The sequence below is a fragment of the Varanus komodoensis genome, unplaced genomic scaffold (assembly GCF_004798865.1).
Source record: "Varanus komodoensis strain SLA01 unplaced genomic scaffold, ASM479886v1 scaffold14_1, whole genome shotgun sequence".
Classification (NCBI taxonomy): domain Eukaryota; kingdom Metazoa; phylum Chordata; class Lepidosauria; order Squamata; family Varanidae; genus Varanus; species Varanus komodoensis.
This window is the reverse complement of record NW_025335438.1, coordinates 155,609-180,350: the sequence shown is the minus strand read 5'-3', so window position 1 is coordinate 180,350 and position 24,742 is coordinate 155,609. Positions and strand designations below refer to the sequence as shown.

Below are 24,742 nucleotides of genomic sequence, written 5' to 3'. Positions count from 1 at the left end.
CAAGCAATGGAGATTGCTTATTTTCACCTGTAATACTCCCAAACTGAAAGGACTCGTATACCAAAAGCGCATGGTGTACAACACAAGACTACTTACAACTATGAAATGTCAATAGCCCAATCTAAAATTATGCATGCACATTGTTTTATGCATGTATTTGCACATGCTTTCCAACCGCTGGCCAATCTTTTGAGCCATATGTTTGACACTGCATATTCCATCCTGGAGGAACCTCATCCACAGCCCAGTCAGAATTCTCAATCAGCAAAGGAGTCATTAACAGAAGCCTGTTTCTCCATTGCTCATTGTTGCCCATTTGTGGCAACTGTGTTTAAAATATTCCACGATGTTGCTTTGACCACACCAAGCAACATTATAATCTATTCAGGGGGAAATTATCTCCAATAATTAAGTAAAGTTTAAGTTTGCTTCAATTATGATATGATAGTCAGAATAAACATACAGTATATCACAGAAGTAAGTAACCCCTCACATTTTGTAAATATTTTATTGTATCTTTTCATGTGACAACCCTGAAGAAATGACACTTTACTACAATGTAAAGTAGTGAGTATACAGCTTGTATAACAGTGTAAATTTGCTGTCCCCTCAAAATAACTCAACACACAGCCATTAATGTCTAAACCGCTGGCAACAAAAGTGAGCACACCCCTAAGTGAAACTGTCCAAATTGGACCCAAAGTGTCAATATTTTGTGTGGCCACCATTATTTTCCAGCACTGCCTTAACCCTCTTGGGCATGGAGTTCACCAGAGCTCCGCAGGTTGCCACTGGAGTCCTCTTCCACTCATCCATGATGACATCACGAAGCTAGTGGATGTCAGAGACCTTGCGCTCCTCCACCTTCCGTTTCAGGATGCCCCACAGATGCTCGATAGGGTTTAGGTCTGGAGACATGCTTGGCCAGTCCATCACCTTTACCCTCAGCTTCTTTAGCAAGGCAGTGGTCGTCTTGGAGGTGTGTTTGGGGTCGTTATCATGTTGGAATATTGCCCTGCAGCCGAGTCTCCGAAGGGAAGGGATCATACTCTGCTTCAGTATGTCACAGTACATGCTGGCATTCAAGGCTCCCTCAATGAACTGTAGCTCCCCAGTGCCGGCAGCACTCATGCAGCCCCAGACCGTGACACTCCCACCACCATGCTTGACTGTAGGCAAGACACACTTGTCTTTGTACTCCTCACCTGGTTGTCACCACACACGCTTGACACCATCTGAACCAAATAAGTTTATCTTGGTCTCATCAGACCACAGGACATGGTTCCACTAATCCATGTCTTTAGTCTGCTTGCCTTCAGCAAACTGTTTGTGGGCTTTCTTGTGCATCATCTTTAGAAGAGGCTTCCTTCTGGGACGACAGCCCTGCAGGCCAATTTGATGCAGTGTGCGGCGCATGATCTGAGCACTGACAGGCTGACCCACCACCCCTTCAACCTCTGCAGCAATGCTGGCAGCACTCATACATCTATTTCCCCAAAGCCAACCTCTGGATATGACGCTGAGCATGTACACTCAACTTCTTTGGCTGAACATGGCGAGGCCTGTTCTGAGTGGAACCTGTCCTGTTAAACCGCTGTATGGTCTTGGCCACCGTGCTGCAGCTCAGTTTCAGGGTCTTGGCAATCTTCTTATAGCCTAGGCCATCTTTATGTAGAGCAACATTTTTTTTTTCAGATCCTCAGAGTTCTTTGCCATGAAGTGCCATATTGAACTTCCAGTGACCAGTATGGGAGAGAGAGAACACCAAATTTAACACACCTGCTCCCCATTCACACCTGAGACCTTGTAACACTAATGAGTCACATGACACAAGGGAAGGAAAATGGCTAATAATGCCCAATTTGGACAGTTTCATTTAGGGGTGTACTCACTTTTGTTGCCAGTGGTTTAGACATTAATGGCTATGTGTTAGTTTGAGGGGACAGCAAATTTACACTGTTATACAAGCTGTATCTCCTTCATGGATCACTGCCTTGTTGTGGCGAAGGGGCTTGCATAGCAAAATGAAGCAATGAGTTATGTCATGCAGGGCCACCCAAGATAGACAGGACATAGCAGAGAGCTCTGACAAAATGTGATCCACTGGAGAAGGAAATGGCAACCCACTCCAGTACCCTTGCCATGAAAACCCCATGGACAGTACCAAAAGGCAAAAAGATATGACACCAGAAGATGAGCCCCTCAGGTCAGAAAGTGTCCAATATGCTACTGGGGAAGAGCTGAGGGCTAGTACTAGTAGCACCAGAAAGAATGAAGTGACTGGGTCAAAGCCGAAAGGACACACAGTTGCAGATGTATCTGGTGGTGAAAGGAAAGTCCAATGCTGTAAAGATCTATACTCCATAGGAACCTGGAATGTAAGATCCATGAATCTAGGCAAGCTGCATGTGGTAAAATAAGAGATGGCAAGACTGAACATCGACATCATAGGAATCAGTGAACTAAAATGGACAGGAATGGGTGAATTTAATTCAGATGACCATCAGGTATACTACTGTGGGCAAGAATCCCTCAGAAGAAATGGAGTAGCCTTCACAGTCAATAAAAGAGTAGGAAAAGCAGTACTGGGATACAATCTCCAAAATGACAGAATGATTTCAGTTCAAATCCAAGGCAAACCGTTCAACATCACAGTAGTCCAAGTCTATGCCCCAACCACTGGTGCTGAAGAGGCTGAAGTTGACTGGTTCTATGAAGGCCTACAACACCTTCTAGAATTAACTCCAAAAAATGATGTCCTTATCATCATGGGGGATTGGAATGCTAAAGTAGGAAGCCAAAAGATAACCGGAATAACAGGCAAGTTTGGCCTTGGAGTACAAAATGAAGCAGGGCACAGGCTGGTAGAATTTTGTCAAGAGAATACGATGGTCACAGCAAACACTCTTTTCCAACAACCCAAGAGACGACTCTACACATGGACATCACCAGACGGTCAACACAGAAATCAGATTGACTATGTGCTCTGCAGCCAAAGATGGAGCAGCTCTATACAGTCAGTAAAAACTAGACCAGGAGCTGACTGTGATTCAGATCATGAGCTCCTTGTTGCAAAATTTAGGCTTAAATTGAAGAAAGTAGGAAAAAGCACTGGGCCACTCAGGTATGACCTAAATAATATCCCTGATGAATATACAGTAGAGGTGACAAATAGATTTAAGGAATTAGATCTGATAGACAGAGTGCCTGAAGAACTATGGATGGAGGTTTGCAACATTGTACAAGAGGCAGCAACTAAAACCATCCCAAAGAAAAAGAAATGCAAGAAAGCAAAATGGCTGTCTGAGGAAGCTTTACAAATAGCTGAGGAAAGAAGGGAAGCGAAAGGCAAGGAAGAAAAGGAAAGATACACCCAATTGAATGAAGAATTCCAGGGAACAGCTAGAAGAGATAAGAATGCCTTCTTAAATGAGCAGTGCAAAGAAATAGAAGAAAACAATAGAATAGGGAGGACCAGAGATATCTTCAAGAAAATTGGAGCTATGAAGGGAATGTTTCATGCAAAGATAGGCATGACAAAGGACCAAAATGGCAAGGACCTAACAGAGGCAGAAGAGATTAAGAAGAGATGCCAAGATGACAGAGAGGAACTATATAAGAAAGCGCTTAACATCCCTGATAAGCACGATGGGGTGGTCACTGACCTCGAGCCAGACATCCTGGAATGTGAAGTCAAATGGGCCTTAGGAAGTCTGAGCAAAGCTAGTGGAGGTGACAGTATTCCAGCTGAGCTATTCAAAATCTTAAAAGACAATGCAGTGAAAGTGCTTCACTCAATATGCCAGCAAATTTGGAAAACTCAACAGTGACCACAGGGTTGGAAAAGGTCAGTTTACATTCCCATCCCAAAGAAGAGCAATGCCAAAGAATGTTCAAACTACCGCAACATTGCACTCATTTCACATGCTAGCAAAATCAAAATCCTACAAGCTAGGCTCTAGCAGTGTGCGGACTGAGAACTATCAGAAGTACAGGCAGGATTTCAAAGAGGGAGAGAACTAGAGATCAAATTGCCAACAACCAGATCATGGAGAAAGCTAGGCAGTTCCAGAAAACATCTACTTCTGCTTCATTGACTACACTAAAGTCCTTGATTGTGTGGATCACACCAAATTGTGGCAAGTTCTTAAAGAGATGGGAGTACCTGACCATCTTATTTGTCTCTTGAGAAACCTATATGCGAGTCAAGAAGCAACAGTGAGAACTGGACACGGCACCACTGATTGGTTCAAAATTGAGAAAGGAGTTCGGCAAGGCTGTATACTGTCGCCCTGCCTATTTATATGCAGAGCGCATCATGAGAAAGGTGGGGCTGAATGAATCCCCAGTTGGAATTATGATTGCTGGGAGAAATATCAACAACCTCAGATATGCAGATGATACCACTCTCATGGCAGAAAGTGAAGAGGAACTAAAAAGCCTCTTGATGTGGGTGAAGGAGGAGAGCGCAAAAGTTGGGTTGAAACTCAATATTAAGAAAACTAACATCATGGCATCCAGTCCTCTCACTTCCTGGCAAATAGATGGGGAAGAAATGGAGGTAGTGACAGATTTTATTTTCCTGGGCTCCAAGATGGGGACTGCAGCCAAGAACTTAAAAAACGCTTGCTCCTGGGGAGGAAAGCTATGGCAAATCTAGACAGCATACTAAAAAGCAGAGACATCTCCCTGCCAACAAAAGTGCATATAGTCAAGGCTATGGTTTTCCCAGTTGCAATGTATGGCTGTGAAATTTGGACCATAAGGAAGGCTGAGCGCCGAAGAATTGAGGCCTTTGAATTGTGGTGCTAGAGAAGACTCTTGCAAGTCCCTTGGACCACAAGGCGATCAAACTGGTCAGTGCTAGAGGTATCAACCCTGACTGCTCTTTAGAAGGCCAGATCCTGAAGATGAAACTCAAATACTTTGGCCACCTAATGAGAAGGAAGGACTCCCTGGAGAAGAGTCTAGTGCTGGAAACAATAGATGGCAAAAGAAGGGATGGCAGAGAATGAGGTGGTTAGATGGAGTCACTGAAGCAGTTGGTGTGAGCTTGAGTTGCCTCCAGGGGATGGTGGAGGACAGGAAGGCCTGGAGGAATGTTGTCCATGGGGTCGCGATGGGACGGACACGACTTCGCAACTAACAACAACAACAAGCTGTATACTCACTACTTTACATTGTAGCAAAGTGTCATTTCTTCAGGGTTGTTACATGAAAAGATATAATAAAATATTTACAAAATGTGAGGGGTGTACTCACTTCTGTGATATACTTTAAGTTATTAAGACTACCTTTCACCCTAGGCCAGAAATGTCTGTCTCCAAATGGTTGTTCTAATGTTATGTCCACTACTGAGTTAAGTGAGCATCCATATGGGTATGTATCAAACTTCGAATAAATGTATCATAAAATCTATTTCATCTTTATCAGAGAGATATAGCAGGCTTTAAACCTTGCCCCTTACAACTGCTCTACTCCTAGGATACAATATTTTGGGACAATCTCTATAACAAATTCTGAAGAACTTAAATTAAAGATTAACAAGCTGCAATAAAAAGGAATGATTAAAAGCCTGCCGAAGTATATATGGTATTTGAATATTTAGGGCCAAGTTGCATTCTTGCAATCCTCTAATTCAGGTTCTGTCAGTCTTACTTTAACTACTGTGTGTTTTGGGGCATTTGCAATTTGTCCATAAAGATCTTCCCAGATATAAAACAAGGCTCAAAAGAAAGAGATGTTTTCTGCCCATAAATATTTTACAAGGGAGTGATTCACCAATATTTTACTAAGGGCACACCCTTATCTTTGTTCAACACCTACCTATCACTGCCAACCTTTGACACAGAAATACACCCACTTAATCCCTTGTACTGCACTGTCTCCAACTCCTGTTGCACAACTACCTAAAAGACTACCATATGAATAGTTGTGCTATTTTGGCATTTTGATACCTTGGCTTTACTTGCCCTCCCCTTTGCTAGCTAAAAGGAACATCTCAAAATAGGGAAGAATGGCAAACATTATCAATATCTTAATCAAAGGAATAAATACAACCTGCCACAAACCCAGAGATAGGGCAGACTATACACATTTATTTGAAGCAGGATAACCTCTCAGCTTATATCAATTTCAACCATGCTCCCAGCTTTTTAGAAGAAGACAACTGTCTGCCATGAATAGCTATTTATTCAACTTCACCTCCAAAATCATGAGGATAATGGGACCTAAGTGCTTGTGCAGCAAGCCATTGTCCACTTCATCATGTATTAGGCACAGTGGTCCATACTGTAAAGTTGCCGTGTGACAAAGACAGGGAATTTACTTTAACCACCCCATTCATAAGTCTCCGGTGTAGCAAATACGTATTCATATATCACCATGTATCCTATGTTAGCAGTATTCTTCAGATCTAGAAATCATTCTGAAAGACATTTCCTCCACCTTTACTGTAGCACATACCCTAATATATTTAAGATGAACATAAGGCATAAAGAGGATATTCCACTTCCTGACATGGAGACAGTGCATTTAAATGCTCCAAAGCAGCAAGAAAGTTTGCAGCCAGTTTACTTCCACTTTGCCAGCAGATGTAGGAGAAGGAGTAGAAAGGCTGAAATCAAATAAAACCTTGATATTTTTCATCACTGAAATGTGAAAGCTTTAAAGAGGTTTTCAACCTCACATTGCATTTTTCAACCAATTAAAGTATATACTTTCTAGTAAAAGATCTTCAGAATTTTTTTCACCAAACTTCTCATAAACCTAATACATACCTGTCACATTGTTGCATTATAGAAATTTCTTTAATTATTTCCTGTAGATCTGATTCAACAGGGACTTGCTTAATTGCCACAACTTGCCCTGATTCTTTATGAATAGCTTTAAATACACTGCCATACGACCTAGAAAAGAAAGTGGTATTAATTAGGTTCTTAATAACAATTGTTATGTCCAAACTATCCATTACAGTTTATTCAACAGTCACATTTGTCACTTATACATCTGTTACAGCACCATGAAACTGTTAGGCAGAATCAAGTCTACCCACAAGGAGCATGCACTACAATTCAATATAGCTTCCCATTCAGAAGTTCATATGGAGCATTTATGCAACAAAGAAACAAAATCTTTTAACCAGATGGACTGAGAGAAGAAAAATAATAATTATTAGCCAGTTTGCACATCTAACAACCCACAGCTAAAATTGGAGTGACAGTGCATGCTGCTTCCTGCATGTTTGTCCAGAGAGATTTAGTCGCTGGACTTGCCATCATTATTCCCAAACCTGGACAAACAAGTCAGAGTTTGAACTCATATATGGAAAATATGTATTCTTCGGTTTGGATGTTGTTCTCTAGAGTTTCTAAACTTGCTGATTAGAGTTTCAGCAGTCAATGACCATAGTTCTCTGACTCCCATGGAAGGCAAACACTGTAGCTATATAGATGGCCTTAGAAAAATCCAGAGCTCCAGCTCCAACTTCAGGCAAGTACTCCAGCTCAGTGCTGGAGCTCTGAATTCAGAGGACCTCCACCCTCACAGCCAGCAGTTTTTCCACAGTGACTCCAGAAACTTAGTGGCAAGTGCAAGTTTGGAGCCAGCATGGGGGAGGCTGTCAGAGGGAAATGGGAGATGTGATGCATCACCAGGATACAAGCAATCCTCAACCCTTCTCCTCCTCATAAGCAGGGGTAAAACACTTAAGACTGTTGGGGCATGAGGGAAGCAATTCTCACCTCCATGCTCCTTCCACCCCATTCGTTAATGCCTGTAATGCTCCAGGTTTGGAGGATTAAAAGTCCTCATAAAGGGTGGCTGTCAGTAGCCTGTTTCTTATGGCACAGGAATTAATTAGACTGATACCATCATGAGAAACAAGCTTTCAAAATTAAGTAATCATGGTATGAGAAATTATTGACTAAAAGGAATAAATGTCACTGCTTAAATGATAGGTTGCTTAGTGTTTTAAATATGCTTGATTTCCATCTTCAATAGGGAAGAGAGTCTTCCCTATCTAGATAAGCTTTCTCCTTCACATCAGATTACCCGAAATACCATCCCAACCAAATACACACAGATGGAAACTGATGAGGTTTGCAAATTCAAAATGAGTTGACTTACTGTAAACCACAGTGCATGCTGGTGTATCCACATAATCATTGCCTGGCTACAATTTACTGTGTTGTCCAAACTCAAGCAGCATAGCTTGTTGGAGGGTTGAACTATTCCCTAACCACCCAAGGGCTGTGGTAGGGTTAAGTAACTCTCAAATAACTCTATATTCTACAACAAGCCATCCTACCCTGGTTCAGAAGGCACAACAAGATGCCATTCATGATTATACAAATTGTTCCAAGCACATGTCATGGCTCTTTACAAGCCACCCTGTCCGGTTTTGACCACATGAACTGGCTCCTGTATACCAGGCCTCTATCTCAGTGGTTCCGCTCCTATCTCAATGGCCGGTTCCAGAAGGTGGTGCTGGGGGACTATGGCTCTGCACCATGGCAGCTATGCCATGGAGTACTGCAGGGGTCCATTTTGTCCCCTTTGCTGTTTAACATCTATATGAAACCGCTGGGAGAGGTCATCAGGAGGTGTGGGCTGCGGAATCATCAGTACGCTGATGATACCCAGCTCTGCCTCTCGTTTTCCACCAATCCAGGTGAGGCAGTGGCTGTGCTGAACCAGTGCCTGGCCAAGGTAATGGGCTGGATGAGGGCCAATAAACTGAAGCTCAATCCAGACAAGATGGAGGTCCTGTTGGTTGGCGGATTAGGCTTCGGAGAGGGTGAATTGAACCTAGTCCTGAATGGGGTTGCACTCCCTCTTAGGGACAAGGTCCGCAGCCTGGGAGTGCTCCTCGACCCAGAGCTTTCATTGGAAGCTCAGGTGACAGCAGTGGCGAGGAGCGCTTTCCTTCAGCTTCGGCTGATTCATCAGCTGCGCCCCTACCTGGAGTACGACTGCCTGGCGACAGTGACACACGCGCTGGTGACTTCCCGCCTTGACTTCTGTAACGCGCTCTACATGGGGCTACCCTTGAAGACGGTCCAGATACTTCAACTGGTTCAAAATAGAGCTGCCAGGCTGCTGACAGGGACTGGGCGTTATGTTCACATGACTCCAGTCCTCCGTCAGCTTCACTGGCTTCTCATTGAAGTCCGGGCCCAATTCAAGGTGTTGGTGATGACCTATAAAGCCCTAAACGGCTTGGGTCCTGGTTACCTGAAGGAGCGCTTACATCCATATACGCACACCTGCCCCTTGAGATCTGCAGGAGAGGCCCTTCTCCGGGAACCCTCCGTGAAAGAAATTAGGAGGGTGGGTACTCGGAGGAGGGCTTTCTCTGCGGTGGCGCCCAATCTATGGAATGCGCTCCCCAGAGAGGTCTGCCTGGCGCCGTCATTATTTGTTTTTTGGCGCCAGGCAAAGACCTTTTTATTTAAGCGTCATTTTAATTGTTAATATTATTTGCAATATTTGCTTATTTTATCTGGCCAGGGCGACTTATTTTATATTGTTATTTCTTGTATTTTAATTTTATGTAGTGAGCCGCACCGAGGCTTCGGCGAATGGGGTGGCATAGAAATGTTTTAAATAAATAAATAGATAGATAGATAGATAGATAGATAGATAGATAGATAGTTCATCCAGATTTCCTGGCTTTTAGGGTGAGTCAAATGTTTCAGAGACTGAAGTTCCTAAAACTCCTTCTGGTTAGACATAAAATAGGAACCAAAAATCTATTATGTATAATTTGCTGTGCTTCTAAAATTATGTTTCATATGCTACGTTTAATAGCATGCTTATACAAACAAACTCACTGAGCTCACTTTTAAACTTGTAAAAGCCATTCTGTTACAGTGATTAAGAGTGCAGAACTGGGGTTCAGGAGCTCTGGATTCTGGTCCCCATGCAGCCACAGAGCTCACTAGATAACTTTGGGCCAGTCAGAGATTCTCAGTCTATCCTACTTCACAGGATTGTTTGTTGTGAGGATAAGATTGAGAGGAAGAGGAGAATTATGTAAGTTACCTTGAGTTCCTTGGAAGGAAGGTAGGATATATAATATCATGGTAGTTTTATGAATATTTTATGTTTCTAATGTAATTAAGTGCATTTAGATCTGTAGAGAGTGCTCAAAAAAGTACTGAATTTCCATTTTTTTCCCTGCTCCTCTGAAAAAAAAATGAGGGGTTTCAATGGCTTCAAAATTTTTGGAAATGTTACATCTTTACTTAAAGCTAACAAACATAACTTTTAAACTCAAGCATTATGGATTCATAAAATAGTAGATTTGGAAGGGGCTAATAAGGACTCCAAATTAAAACATCTTTAATAAATGACTGGCTAACTGCATCTTGAATGTCACTAGCATGGGAAAGCCCATGACCTTCCTAGGTAATTGGTTGTATTATGTTGCTACTTAATAGTCAGGAAGCTTTCCTGGTATTCAGCTGGAAGCTAGGAAAGATCCCAGCCCAGTGTGACAACCTTTCCAGTACTTGAAGGGTGCTATCTTATCTCCATTCAGTCTTCAAGTCTCCCAAAGTCTTTCAGTCTCTCCTCATAGAGCTTTATGTTCAATCTCTTGATCATCTCTGTTGCCTTCTTCTAAATCTTTTCAAGCTTATCTGCATCTTTCTTAAACTGTGGTGCCTAGAATTGGATACAGAGCTCAAGATGAGGCCAAAGCAGTGTTGAGTAGAAGAAAACTAGTACTTAATACCCTTATTCTTATGGCCACATGGTTCATATATGCATACACTCCTTGTACACTATTTAAGATATATGACTATTCTGAAAGGGTTAAGCAAACTTTCTAATTATACTGTTTGGGTATAAGCACTTATCTTGGATAACAAACTTGTGCTCATCAAGATTAGATTAATCAATAAAAAGAGAAGGTACTTTCAAAAATCTCAGAAAAGGCATCTTAGGTTCCTGCCTTCTACATAGGAAAAATTGCAGATTGCAACCAGTAGTTTATAGGAATATAGGAACTGCTGCCAATAGTTATAGGGATTTACTCATTTCTATCAAGTTAGTGGGGTTTCCATTTATGTGTAGAAATTTTTTCAAGCTGTACATTTTCATTTTTACCTTCTTCTAATGCAGGAAGCTCTGACTTAACACTGCCAGATGTAATTTAACATATAAGAGCAGTTCCTTGTAATCCATTGCTTATCTGATCTCCTTTGGAATAAGGAGCTGAAACAAGATGTTGCAGTGCAGCATGCTCCTCTTCAGCAGTCCAGCCACCAAGGCCCTTTTCCAGAATACTTCATTCTATTTCCTCTTCCCCACTGTTCAACTGAAACTCAGTGGTTTGCAGGTTCTCAGTACATTCAGTCCTCATCAGGTCAGCAGAAGATAACCTCAAGTGCAAAAGCACAACTGGAATCGTGTGGCGGGGGGGAGGGGGGAGAAGCTGGCATGAGGGCGTACTCTGGAGTGCATATATGGCCCCCTATCAATCATGCCATCTCAAAGATATTGTGCTTATACCACATTTATTTATATTTACTTATTGTTTATTCAGTGTATTTATAGCCCATGTACTAATAGTCCTCCACAAATGTTACTGCAGTATATATGTGATCACAGGTGTCCCCTATCCAAACACTACCAGACCCAGATCTGCTTACCTTCAGCAAGGTGACTTCTGCACCTTCAGACCAGACCTTCACACACTGGAGGACAGACAATACCACAATCTCTTTCTTTCTGGAAGAAAGGACTAGCCAGTATTTTTCTATGCCTCTATTTTTCCTTAAAAGTAAAGCAACAACTTGCAGCAGGAATCTATCTAGTCTACTATCAAAGTAATTATTTTTTGTAAATTCTTACCTTTTTCAGCTGAGAATGTTTCAAAAATTATATGCAATGTGAGTAATGGTCAGAAGGAAAAATCTCAAGAATATTTCCAGTATTTAAGAGTTGTCTATCTGCCCACTGGAAAGTTCTGATTTAATTACTATGCATCACTGAAGGGAATTAGTCACTTTATAATGTTAACAATAATGCTTCTTTCTTAGGCTTGATGAACATTTCCAAACATGAAGCAAGCAATGCATGTTTAAAGATTTAAAAAATTATTTAACTTATAGCAGTTGAATAGTGGTTTCCTATCACACACAAAAATATGCATATGCTTTTCTCATATAGAAGTAATAGCCCCACAGGACATTGCTACCAGTGAAGCAGAATACAGTCAACACTTGTTCTGCAGACTGTGGGAAGCAACATATTTTCTTCTTCTGTGAGAAATGTTAGCTAACCTGGGGTAGATGGGGGTCAAGTAGGAACACTTTCAGCTACAACAAGCAGCTGGACTTGACCATGAAAGCAAAATATAAGTCTGGGACTTTGCAAAGCAAAATTTGCAAAGGAGAGAAAGATCTGCCATTTAGGGCAATAAAAATAGCTGGAAGGGAGAAAAATTAACTAGCATCCTATCCACCCAAAATGGCCCATTCCCAATGGGATTTTCATAGTTTAAAATGGAGGTGGGAAACACACAGCTCACGGGCTGCTTGCATGCAGTACTGTCTCCACTACAACTCTATTACTATTAGAAAACAGCACCCATCAAGACACTGATTTACAATTGCATGTGTAACATGTAGCTTTATCAAAGCCCCAAGGCTACCAGAGAGTAGACACTAGCTCAAATCAAGGAAGCTTTTTCCAGTACAAAACCAGTTGTTCTCCTCCTTGTTTGTTGCCTTGAGTCTTCCCAGCTACCCCACATAAGGTTGTACATACCCTTCTCCAAGTTTCTCCAAAACATCAAAGACTTCTTCAGGCTGCTTAGTCAAGCTGTCTTCACTTAGCTTTTTTAGCTTGCTAATAAAAAAATATTTAAAAATAGTCAATCATTAGAAACTTGCAACAAACTTTCAAAAGATCAGAACTCATTTTTCTTGTAGTTTTACTTTATATAGTTTGATTTAACTACTTATCCATGACTAGATAAAAGAAAAATCAAATCAGAACTTACAGCTGCTTGGTTCCACTGACATCAATCAAGCAACAATACTGTAAGAAATTAAGGGTGCAATACTATCAGGATGCCCATAAGCCCCCAAGCTCAAGTATTTATGGGTACCAATACAGACCAAGGCAACCAGCAAATGGCATTTCTACCTCCCCATCCTTCCACTCTGCATTTTTGCAAAATGGATTTTTTTGCCATCTAGTCAGAGCATCTCAGAGGGGAAGGGAAAATGGCTGAAGATGCCCCAGGAAACCATATATCCTAGCCTTCTCAATCTCCTCCTGAAACATCCCCTGCTATCCGTTTCTGAGTTCACTTTCCTACCCTCAGAGAGTAGCCAGTGCACATTCTTCCCACATGTTCTGCAAGATGTCAGCGAAAGAGACTAGAGATCTAAGTATATTCTCCAGCTTCAGGTCTGAAAATGTAAGAAGCCCTATGGCCTTTCAAGTCACAGTCTAGGAGCCATAGGTTCACTCCCTCAGAAATGGAGCAACAAAGATTATCTAGATACTGATGTAATGTAACTTGCACAACAAAAGCCCAAAGGTGATAGAAGACAACATTATGACACAATTAAACAAAATATTTATTGAGGAAGGTATACAGTAGAAGGGTACTTAGTGATAATTTAATTGCACAAAAATGTTGCACAGAAATAAACAAAGTTACTGACATGACAACCTGATCTTATTTTCTAGTCCTTAGTAACAGGCATGTAAATAGTCAATTAACTAGTTACCTATTTCAAAACAGGAATATAGAAATTTGTGGGCCAGTGTCTTATGTCAGGCAGCAATGTCCCAGAAATCATTAGAACATGTATGGACAGGAGGCTTAGTATTTTATAGGATATTATTTTGGAGATTGCTTGCTAGGCTGATTAACAATTAAATGCCTGTTGAATGCCATAATGTTCTCATCAACACATCAGTGCATACCAACCATAGAAGAGTTTCTTGCATCAATTGTGTTTCTACCCACAAACTAGACAGTGATGAACCATGAAAACCCCTACATGCAGCCAATCAGTAACCCCACATCCAAAAGTCCTACAACTGCTTCTGTTCTTCAATATTTACAGAACTTTCAAGATCAGTACTTTATCCAGCCCATACCATCATCCCACTAACCCTAGCAAAGCGGAAGGAATAGAATTAAGTTACCACTGAAAATGACATTAATTTATATACTTTGAGACCTGCACTTCTAGGAACGGTAAACCTTAGCCTGTTTCTACTTCATAAGAGCATAGCAAAAATATGTAACTAAGGAACAATACAGAATTTTGCATTTGTTTCTCAACAGAAGCACTAAGCTGCAATGTTTCAGTGTGCATCAAATACTTTCTTGAACAAATACTAATCACTAACCAGCATTAATATTTAATATCTGAGTAATCATGTATATTGATTTTATAATATGAATTAGTTTTTCACATTTTATGGAGGATCCACAGTAAATTTCTTATATTCAGATAAAAAGCACACAATCCAAAACTTTGGAATCTAATGTCTATTAGTTCATTTCTTGACTGCATTCTGTCCAGTTTTTAAAATTCAAGGTTACACACTATAAGCATAGCCAACACAATCTAGTGCAACTTTACTCAGAAGTAAGCACCTTCCTTCAATGATGTTTAGCCCCAATTAAGTCTACAATGCATTACAGCCAGAACCTTTGAGTCCATTTAGCTAGCTTTAATGAAGGATCAAGCACTGAAAGAGGAACTAAAGGAACAACTCAGAGGCTTGGTTTTTAAAGCATAGAAAAGTTTGTTCAAAGAAAAGGACAAGACAGAACAATCATTGTTCCCTTGCTCAAACATACACCACTAAATCTCAAACACTTACTTTGGACTGGTGAACTGTTCATGAAATCAGGAAGATGAGCTTCTTGAAAATGAAACTAGTTAAAGAGAGAAGTCACTGAAAATTTTGCCTGAAAATCCCTTAAAAATGGTAGATGCTTTTGACATCTTTAAAAAAGAGGTCTTAATAGCAAAGTGGCTTTTCATGCTGTAGGACCCAGCTTCAACAAGAATCCTGCCCACAAAACAGTATTACTTGCAACATAGCACAGTAGAGGATTTGACAAAAGGAAAGGCAAACTATGACCAGTGTAGTAACATTTCAAGGTGAATAATTTCCTGGGTCACTTCTGGCTAAGGAAGCTGCAATTCGCCCATGAAGCTCAAGAATTCCTGCCCATACACATAGCAATTATTGTTTTCCTACATTCTAAGAATGTAATCAATATACCAGAAGATGTGTGCTATTTCACGCATTCACCACTTGGAATAAGCTGCTTTTCTCAATATATGCTTGTATTTAGGGAGGTTTAATACAACATTTTCGCAAGAATGGCCAACAGCTGAGCTACTTAACCACTGAGCTCAACAGAAGTTGTTTCTCAGGTGAAGGCTTCAAAAGGCCCTAGAGCCCCACAACATTTCTACCCATTCCTGAGACTCTAAAAGCTCAATTTCCCATATCCCTTTTGACTATAGCTATCAAGTATCTGTGCTGCAGGAAAATGAGGTAAGGTGTACTTTTCTTTCCACCTGAGCACCTAGAGTTTTGGTAATGGGTGGAAATATAGGGATCTGTAGAACACAGAACTGTGAGGATCTCAGTACTAAGGAGGAATAAGTCTGTCCGTCCCTTTTTCATGAGCAAAAATCACTCAGATCTTTGCTTTGAATTGATAGCTCACCCTTTAAGCAATCATCAAGACACAACAAAGTGCAAAGTACCTATTTATAGCCTGTCTGAATTAATAACCATAGTTGGTACCTGCTGTATTTTGTAAACCCTACTACAGAATATGCATTCTCAACATGGCTTGGTTTGTTTTGTTTTTTGGAGGGGGGGACTTCCTTGAAGAAAGTGGCCTGGGCTCCAGTGCCAGAACCACCACTTGTTGCTATGCCATGCAAATCAGGTCAATTCACTGGATCCAAAGACATCTTTCCACTAGCTTAAACCTTGGAAGGGCTGCTTCCAGCCAAGCAGTATGACACAGGCTACTCCAACTCCAAATTGGGTTTGTACAAGTTCTCTCTCAAGATCTTTCTACTGCCTGATAACATTTACATGCACATGCCCCATACATTAAATATAATCCCCAGTATTTACATTGGTCCTGCTCTACAAGATGTTCTGCTAGTGGAAAAATTCACAGATCACTAAAACCATTTTTCTTCTCACTCACAGTTCTTAGCATTTACTCTCTTGTTGAATGGTCACCATATTTCTGGTCCACTATATATGAGTTAAGCAGGTTTTAAAATAAATATAAAACCAGTGGAGCAACAGTTCAGTTCCTGTAATCCCCAGTTAAAACTATCAGGTAGAACCTTGAGCGCCACCACCTGTCAAAATTAACAATACTAGCCTAGACATAAAACCTGATGTAGCATAAGGCATATTCCTAAATCAACATTTTTCTCCATTTCACACTTATCAGACGCTGCAGCTACCAATATCATCTCTTCGGTAAGTATAATACATATTTGCAAATGTGTCATATTTACATATTATATACATATAAGAATGTATCTCCATATGCATTTTTATAGGTAAAAAATGGGTTGAGTTGTCCTAAGATATAATGTGGGACGTGTGGATCAAAATTCCTTATCTGCCACGAACTGTTAACTTGAACAAGAACCTGTACAATAAAGTATTGGTCTACCATTTTTCTGCCAAGCTTACAGGCATCTGGCTTGCCAAATTCTCTGCCCAAGAAAACTATTGTGTTGTACCTCTTGTTATAATCCAGTTCCACATTGTTCTTTCTTTCTTAGTGGGTTTTTTTTTTTTTTTGAAATTGATCCTTTGAATCTGCTTTGGCCACATATTCTAACGAAACTGAAAATATATAAACCAGGACAGAAGTTCTTAACATATCCTACATGCCAAAATCAGTATTAAATGTAACTGTATTTAGTTTCTAAATGAAGCCAGGAAATTTCCATTAATTGCTATGTTGTCTCTTTGCTTGTTACAATGATTTGTTGCAGACATTTATCAGGCCCAGTTCATTTTAAATTAAAAGTGGCAACCAATGAAAAGAAAAGTGGCACACGACCCAAAAAACAGAGTTAAGAAAACTATTCTACAAGAGAACAAATTGCTTATGAATTCCTGAATATTTATAACCACATGTAAAAACAAACAGCTTCCTTAATTTAAAAACTTAAGAAGAGAATATATATATGGAAATTGTAGCCAGTTCTCATGTTTGAAGAAACTGGGAATGACTGTTTCTTCTTCATGGAGAAAATGTCTTAAAGCCAAGTTTCTCCAGACTAGGGGTTCAAATGCTGTAATTTGAAAATATTAGTATTGAAAAAGTAACTATAAAGAGGTGCCAATATATCTTTTGCTATTGTTATGTACACTCAACATTTTATCACAAATGAGAGACTATTTTTAATTGTCCAAATACATTTCCCATCCTATCTTCTATATCTCATTTAGGCTGCAAGTCTAGGCACGCTTATACAGAAGCCCTACAACTCCCAGCATTTGCCAACTAGCATGGGAAATGCTGGAAGTTCTAGAAATTGTGTCTGTCTAAACATGCATAGGATTACACATATAATGAATATTTACTGCCTAGAGCTGTGATTCTCAATAAAAATAATTAACAGAGCAATCCTATGTTCCTAGATGAGTGTCTCAAGGACCACAGGATAGCTCAGACTTCCCCCAGTCCTACTCCCTCACATCTGACACAGAAAGAACTGACCTGGCTACCTCTCTGAGGCTGTATCATCCTTAGAGAGGGGGGAAATTCTGTTGGGCAAGGAGGGAAAAAGATAAGAGTGGCTTTAGCCCAAGCCTTCTCCAGCCTCCTCTCTTTCCCTCACTAGGTGGGCTAAACAGGTAATGGGGGGGGGGAATCAAGGAGTGGAGGACAGAGAGGCAAAGATAGTTTGCTCCTCCTCCAATCCTGCAATTCTCAGCCTGGCAAGACATGAAAATCTTAGAACCCTTCAAATTCAGATGCTTCCTTGATGTGAAAGTGCAAGCTATAGGGCTATACCCAAAAAACAACTTTTAGAGAGTAAAGAAGTTCAACTGCAAAATTTTAAAAAAATTAAGACTATTTAACATAATTTATCATACTGGTAGTCAACATCTGCACCTGGCCTCTTCCTGCTGTATAAGGTCATCGTTTCAGAAATTCTGTTCTGAGATCATACCCTAAAAATCTTTTTCACATGCACATTATCGCATGCTACTTACATGTTGTTGCTGTTAAGGGAAACTTCAATGTACATGAACAGGAACTACTGAAGTACCAAAGCTTTAAATCTCTATGTAATGAAATTCTGTGGCTGCTTTCATTGAATATCTGCCCTACCAGGTATATTGGGCTTTTTCCAATAAGACTTATTGAAAATCATGCAAGTAGTCATGACTAAATTAGTCTGGATTCACCTCTTTACAAACATATACTAGCTAAAATGTCTTTGACTTGCTATCTTGCCTTAACATGAATGCCGGGGGTAAACAAAACACAGCTCAACCACCGCGTGCAGCTACTGACAGGGACAGCCTTCTCATCAGAGCAAACTGATGTAAATGATCCAGGCAGCAAGAGGGATGAGAGATTAATGATGCTCTCCTGCATCCCTATTAGGAGGAACCGCTGTGTCTGCCTCCAGCAGGAACTCTAAATAGCCCCACCAGTCACCTCTACCATGGCATTCACCACAGCAAGATTACAGTCAGTGGGTGGTTTGGGAGCAGCTGCCCACTCAGTGCTAGAATCTTATGTGAGCTCACGCAAGTCTTGCAAGAGATCATGCAAAGCAAGTTCTCTCAGTATTTCATGCCATTTCCCCAAAGTCATAAAAGAAGGCAGTGGCAGTTTCTTGCCTCAGGTAGAATGACAGTTTGGGCTGGCCCTGGCCTACATCAACTTACATGTGCACTGGTGCAGTTCCTCCTGCCCCCTGCATTTGGAAGGCAAGAAGTGTTTTCACCCCCTCCCATAATAACCTCATGGTACTTCTAGCAATGTGGGAAGTAACCTACATGTAATCCTTTTAGCAATTTAGAGTGGTTTCCAGTCCTGTTTTGATGATAAATGACCAGTTTTTTTCTTGGGTGCCCCACGGACTTCAAGGTATCCCAAAAAGTGCAGCCCACAGGGGGTTAGGGGATAAAAATGGACCCAAGGCTTCCTACAGTCATCTACCCTTGATGTATGCCCAAGACAGGAGTCAAGAGATTTTTAGTTTCATATATGAAAATGCCCTCCCACCTACCCTTGTGTCTTTCACAACCCCCCTTTACTTTATGTCATGCTAATCCTTCCCCCTCCCCACCAACTGCACTCCAGATTCTGGGACTTAAAAGCAGACTATGAGATGGAGCCAGACCTATCCTTATTTAGAGTGAACTCATTGAAATCAATGATGCTCAAACCATGACTAATTTATGTCCTATTATTTCAGTGGATCTGCTCTAAGTATGACAGAATCTTAATCCAACCCTATGTGACTATATAGGAAATAAGCATATTCAAACAAGCAGAATATGCATCTATTTACAAATTATTTACTTATAAAATATGCATACTTAGTCAAATTTCAGAAAATTTGTTTAAGCTTGCAGACCTAATATGTCTTTCTGTAACTACAAAGTGTTTTAGTTATTTAAAATATTTCTATATTACTTTCATAGAAATTCTCAAAACAGTTTACAATTTTAAGATCATAAAAACAACTTATTGCACTTGATTAAAATAGGATTGTATTATATAATAAAATCAACAATTAAAATACTGGTTCAATAAAATGGTTTTGGACCGGTGCTGAAAAAAATAAAGAGTCAGTGTCAGACAAACCTCTCTGGGGAGCATATTCCACAAATGAGGCATCAATGACCATGAACAGGTAGCTGTCTCAACACTGCAAGTTACTTCTGCTCATGCAGCTGTTACCTGAGCACTCTGATTGGGGAGGGGTCATAGCTCAATGGTAAAACACACAACTCTGAATGCAGATGGACCATCCCTAAATCACTGCTACCACCAATTAGAAATATCAGATAAAAGGTGAACAGAAATAGCCTCCACCTCAAAACCTAGAAAATCACTGTTAGTCAAATCAGAAAATATTGAGCTGGTCAAACTAGTCTTATACCAAGTCTCAATCAAAAGTATAAAACCAAGTTCTCATTAGTATGGTGAACTTTGCTGCATTTCTTCAGACTCCAAGTTCACATGATGAAATACTTCCCTAGACAGAAGAGGCAATGTTTCTGCAAAACACTTATAATTATCAAGTGTGCTGCTGTGTATTCCCCACTCATTCCCTCTCAGTTCTTCCAACCAACATGGTTCACTGAACCAACCATGAACTTACCAAGGCAATCCCCCCACCAAAACCTTACCAGTACATCTGAGTCCTGGCTAAGTGAAAACAATAAGCCAGCTTTCTGAAGAATTCTGGCATACCACTCTTTGAAAACTAAATGTCATAAAGGAGGCTAGGCTAGAGTGAATAGGGCTGACAAATAATTTACTTGCCTAAGACTGACTCTTTGCAACTAAGTGAAATTAAACTGACTTTTCCTACAGTTGTCCAAAATCCTATCCTACTAATAAAAGTTTTTCTATTTTACAAGGCCTTCCCCTCCACATACTTTTTTCACAATGCAAACTTAACTTGAAATATATATTAGTCTAACTGGCACTATGTTTTCTTTGTAGTAATGTATCATTTTATTCAAGAAAATTAAGAGTGTTGAAAAGTAAAATTCAAAAACAACATATTTGAAGATGAATTCTCAATTTGGAGAATTTGGAGAGAATATTTCTTCAAATCAGAAGCAATGTCAGGGTCCTACAGAGTTCCAACACTTTTGTGCCTGACTTTGAACTCCACTTGCTCAGTGTCTCCCTCCAAAAAGTCTCTTTCCTACCAGAATGTGATTAGTTACCTGGACTCAAAAAGGAGGCTCTGACAAAATTCTGCCAGAACCATATCTTTATGAACCTGAGCCTAGGACAATCTACACAACAGACTCATTTTCAAGATACAACAGAGTAATCTCATAACTGACCTAATTTCCACCCTGTATCAAAACCCTGCAAACTGCTACATATAACTACATGCTTCTAGTTTCTACAACACCCTCCCTGCAAAATAATAATAATAATAATAATAATAATAATAATAATAATCCAACAGCTTCCTCAGGCAAACTCAGAATAATCTGAATCAGACATTTCTAAGACAGCAAAACCCACCCAACAAAGTAAACAAATCAACAGGGTCAGGTTGATACCCAGGAATAATCTACACAGGGCAAACCTGGAAGAAAAAACAGCAGACCAACACTTGTCATTTATACTTCCCAACTAAGTCTACTCAAACATACCATCCTGGACAATGACACTTCCCCTTTAGAGGCTTTGAGTGGCAAGCTAAGAAAACCTCACACTGATAAAATACCTTAAATGGTAACATGGTTCATACTTGACTTTTGGGCTCCTCCACAATGCCTGAAAGAGGCATTCAGGATGTAACTAGACAGCCATTAGAGAGCGCAGAGGGATGGAGTCAGAGCCCTTCCAACTCTACTGTTCTATGATTCTGTGATCATTCTAACTATCTGTGCAATGCACATACATGAAGTGGGGAAGGATATGTCCACCCCACAAAATTAACATTTGGTATGCTTTAACAGTTCTGAAACTTAGATACCATAGTCACTTAGAATACAACCACAAACAAACTGTAGGGATAAGAAATTCAGCTCTGTAAATAAGCCCACAAAAGTTAAAAGCCTGCTGGTAGGAGGTATAGAAAGCTGCACTTCTATGCAAGGCATAGAAGGAGGAGCTTCCTTTTTCTAGGGATCTGACTTGATTTCTGTCCTAGGCATGAAGATGGGATCAAGCATTCCACCCATTCTCTGCCACCCACTGACTTGCATCCTTCGAAATCATGGCTGTCTCTGGCTACCAAGCTGGTGCTTCAATACTCTGCTGATCTGAAAGGGGGCTAAATTTCACATTTAGGGCTGGACTCCTAATGCAGCACCTACAGTGACTTCCAATGGTGCTCACAAAACTGTTCTCTCTGCATCCTTCTAAAATGAACTTTTAATTTTAAAAGATTGAAAACATTTGGGCACTGAGTTTTTCTCCTTGTTCTTCAACTGACCACTGATTAGTTGTTCAGAAGGCAAGAAAAGCTGGAAAGAGTTGTTTCCCTTGCTTCATACACACAGATCTTTCCCCTTTGCTCTGTCTCTGCACTCCCAGTCTTTAGTTGTGTTAATTCTCTTCTTCCTATTTTCTCCATTTCCCATCTCTAGACTTATTTCTCTCCCTTCCTAGGACTTTAAGCCTTGCTCTTTCTCTCTCACTCACCCTTTTACATTACTGTTTCTCTCTGTCCCCTCATCATATGACTAACCATATCTTCTGTGGGACCCATTTTGTGGTGGCACCCATAGCAGTTTCTCAAAGCCCATAAGGCTTCTGGTATAGAGCTTGCCAAGCAGAGGCCCAATTCCCCAAAAACGGTAAATGTAATGGGAGGGTCTCCAAAGAAAAGGGTGCATCAGAATGAAGACACTGATTCTAAGACACAAGTACAAGAAGAATTGCCTTCTCCAGCCTGCTATCTTCCAGATGAATTAAATTAAAATTTCCAGTGGTTATATTGGAAGATGACAGAAGTTATATTCTAACACATCTGGAAGGCCTTAAATTGAAGAAAAATTGTCTACAATATAGAAGACTGAATGATTCCTACAATAATCTAAGATTACCATCTTCCTACCACATGAAATAAAAATTACAGTTCTGTTACCTACTAATCACAAAAAAGTGATGCATTTTTAATCCTGGTTGGTATAAAGATTCAATACACTCTCACTGATGTGAGTAGTAAAGAATAGGAATTGTCAATATGCTTGCATATTTAAGTTTGCCTTAAACAATATGGAAGTTGAAGATAGGCAATATTACCTACTGCACCATAGGGTTGAGCAGAGAGACAAAAAGGAATGTACACATTACTATAACAATAAAAGCAGCTTATGAAATTCATTTTTATTTCCTTCATTCTTTTGGAAATACAGTGAAAAGCCAGGTATATGATAGGGCTCATAAAAACAAAAAAGCAAGTTGCACGTATTTCAAAGTCTTAGTAGGCTACAACTGAGCTTCTTTCTCCCATATCTACTGCCTGAATGAATGAAATCCAGCAGTTTACCCTGAATTTAGGCATATCCCCATACTGAGTCAAAATCTGCTATCAGTGTCTATTTCACCCATATTCTTTGAAAGATTTGTAATAATGCAGGCATGTCTAGATTCCCCAAGCCTCCATTCCCATAATCCCTACACAAACAGGGACCAGATGCAAGAGGACCAATGAAGAGTGTTCAAGAAAATGCAGTATTCTCTCTGCCTCGACCACCAGGGAGGTCTGAAGTGGGTGGTGTGTATATAAGAAAAAAAATTAAATGTATGTCCTCCGTGTGGGGCGTAGCTCTTTATCTCTCTTGGGGCATTCAAAAAAGGGTACACACCCACAGCATATCAACAAATGTAGACCAATAGATTTTAAAATAATCTAATCCTGCCATCAATTCCACAAGCAAGATGGTTAAAAGAATGGCAAGTGGGCCAACATGACTACTATTGCTAGTCATGCTTATAGGCAAGAACCGCATGCTCCCAATTGTGTCTGCATGCATGACTCAAGAGCAGAACACTTATTCTGGATTAAAAAACTGCGTAGGGAAAGCAGGCCTGCGTAGGGAAAGCAGTAGGGAAATGAGGCGTTGGGGCCGGTGTGTGCTGGAATGTGTGTGCCTATGTGCTTAAAAACGTTTTCCCACTCGCGGAGCAGGCTGCCTATATTTACTTGCACACCCACACACACACAAACACACGATAGTTTCAGTTCTCCACGAGACCAGGAGTAGGAGGAGATGCTGTCTCAATTTTATCCACCGTTAGCATAACTTACGTCCCATTCATTTCAGTGGGTCGACTCCAAAGACTGACGCTGGACACAAGCCTCTATTTGCCACACAACCACACACACACGATTAGCGAGAAGCCGGGGGGGGGGAGGAGGGAGACAAGTGGCCCTTAGAGAAAGTGGCAATGCACACCACGAAATTTCCTCGGCAACGGGGGGGACGAGTACTCGAGAGAGCGAGATGAGGCCTAAGCTGGCCTCTTCCCGGCACCCAAAATAACCCTTGCCCCCGCCCGCTCCCGGGGGCTGGGGGAGGCCGCAGTCGTTACCTTTTGGGCGCTGCCTGCTCCATCCTGCGGCCGCCGGCTCCTGGGATAGTTACCCCCACACCGAGGCGCGGCGCGTTTCTATCTCCCTGGCAGGACCTAGCCAACGACGACGACAATACCCCCTTGCAGAAACTCTCCGCACAACTTTCTTCCGTTGCTGGCCCTTTAACAGCCCCCCTCCCGCTTTCTCCTCCTTCCCCTCTTGTCGCGTTGTGTCCGCTGCTTGACTTCGATAACTAAGCAGAGGGGTCGCTCGCTACTGGATAAATACCGCCCACACAGAATCCTATTGGCCACAGGGGGTGGGCGCGGAACAGGCATTGGTCTTTCCAAAAGCCAGTCGGGACTCTAGAAAGCGGAAGAGAAAGTTACTTTAGCCCGGGTAGAAACTAGTACGCGGCGCAATGGTTGAAGTAGCCAGTCAGGGAGCAGTCGCGT

The 24,742-nt window shown here is 40.9% G+C and overlaps 1 protein-coding gene across 6 annotated transcripts in view; it reads right to left on the bottom strand.

The window, feature by feature from the left end:
- The window catches only part of STK3 (serine/threonine kinase 3), a 149,622-nt gene extending 125,092 nt beyond the window's left edge, over positions 1–24,530 (bottom strand). For 3 of the 6 annotated variants that reach the window (XM_044424369.1, XM_044424371.1, XM_044424370.1), the window contains exons 1-3: positions 24,305–24,530; positions 12,778–12,858; positions 6,780–6,908 (exon numbers count right to left, since the gene is read on the bottom strand). In XM_044424369.1, coding sequence (XP_044280304.1) covers positions 6,780–6,908; positions 12,778–12,858; positions 24,305–24,327 — 233 coding nt within the window. In that variant the 5' untranslated portion in view covers positions 24,328–24,530. The other 3 variants (XM_044424375.1, XM_044424372.1, XM_044424373.1) reach the window with 3 other exon arrangements.
- Positions 24,531–24,742: the final 212 nt, after the last annotated feature.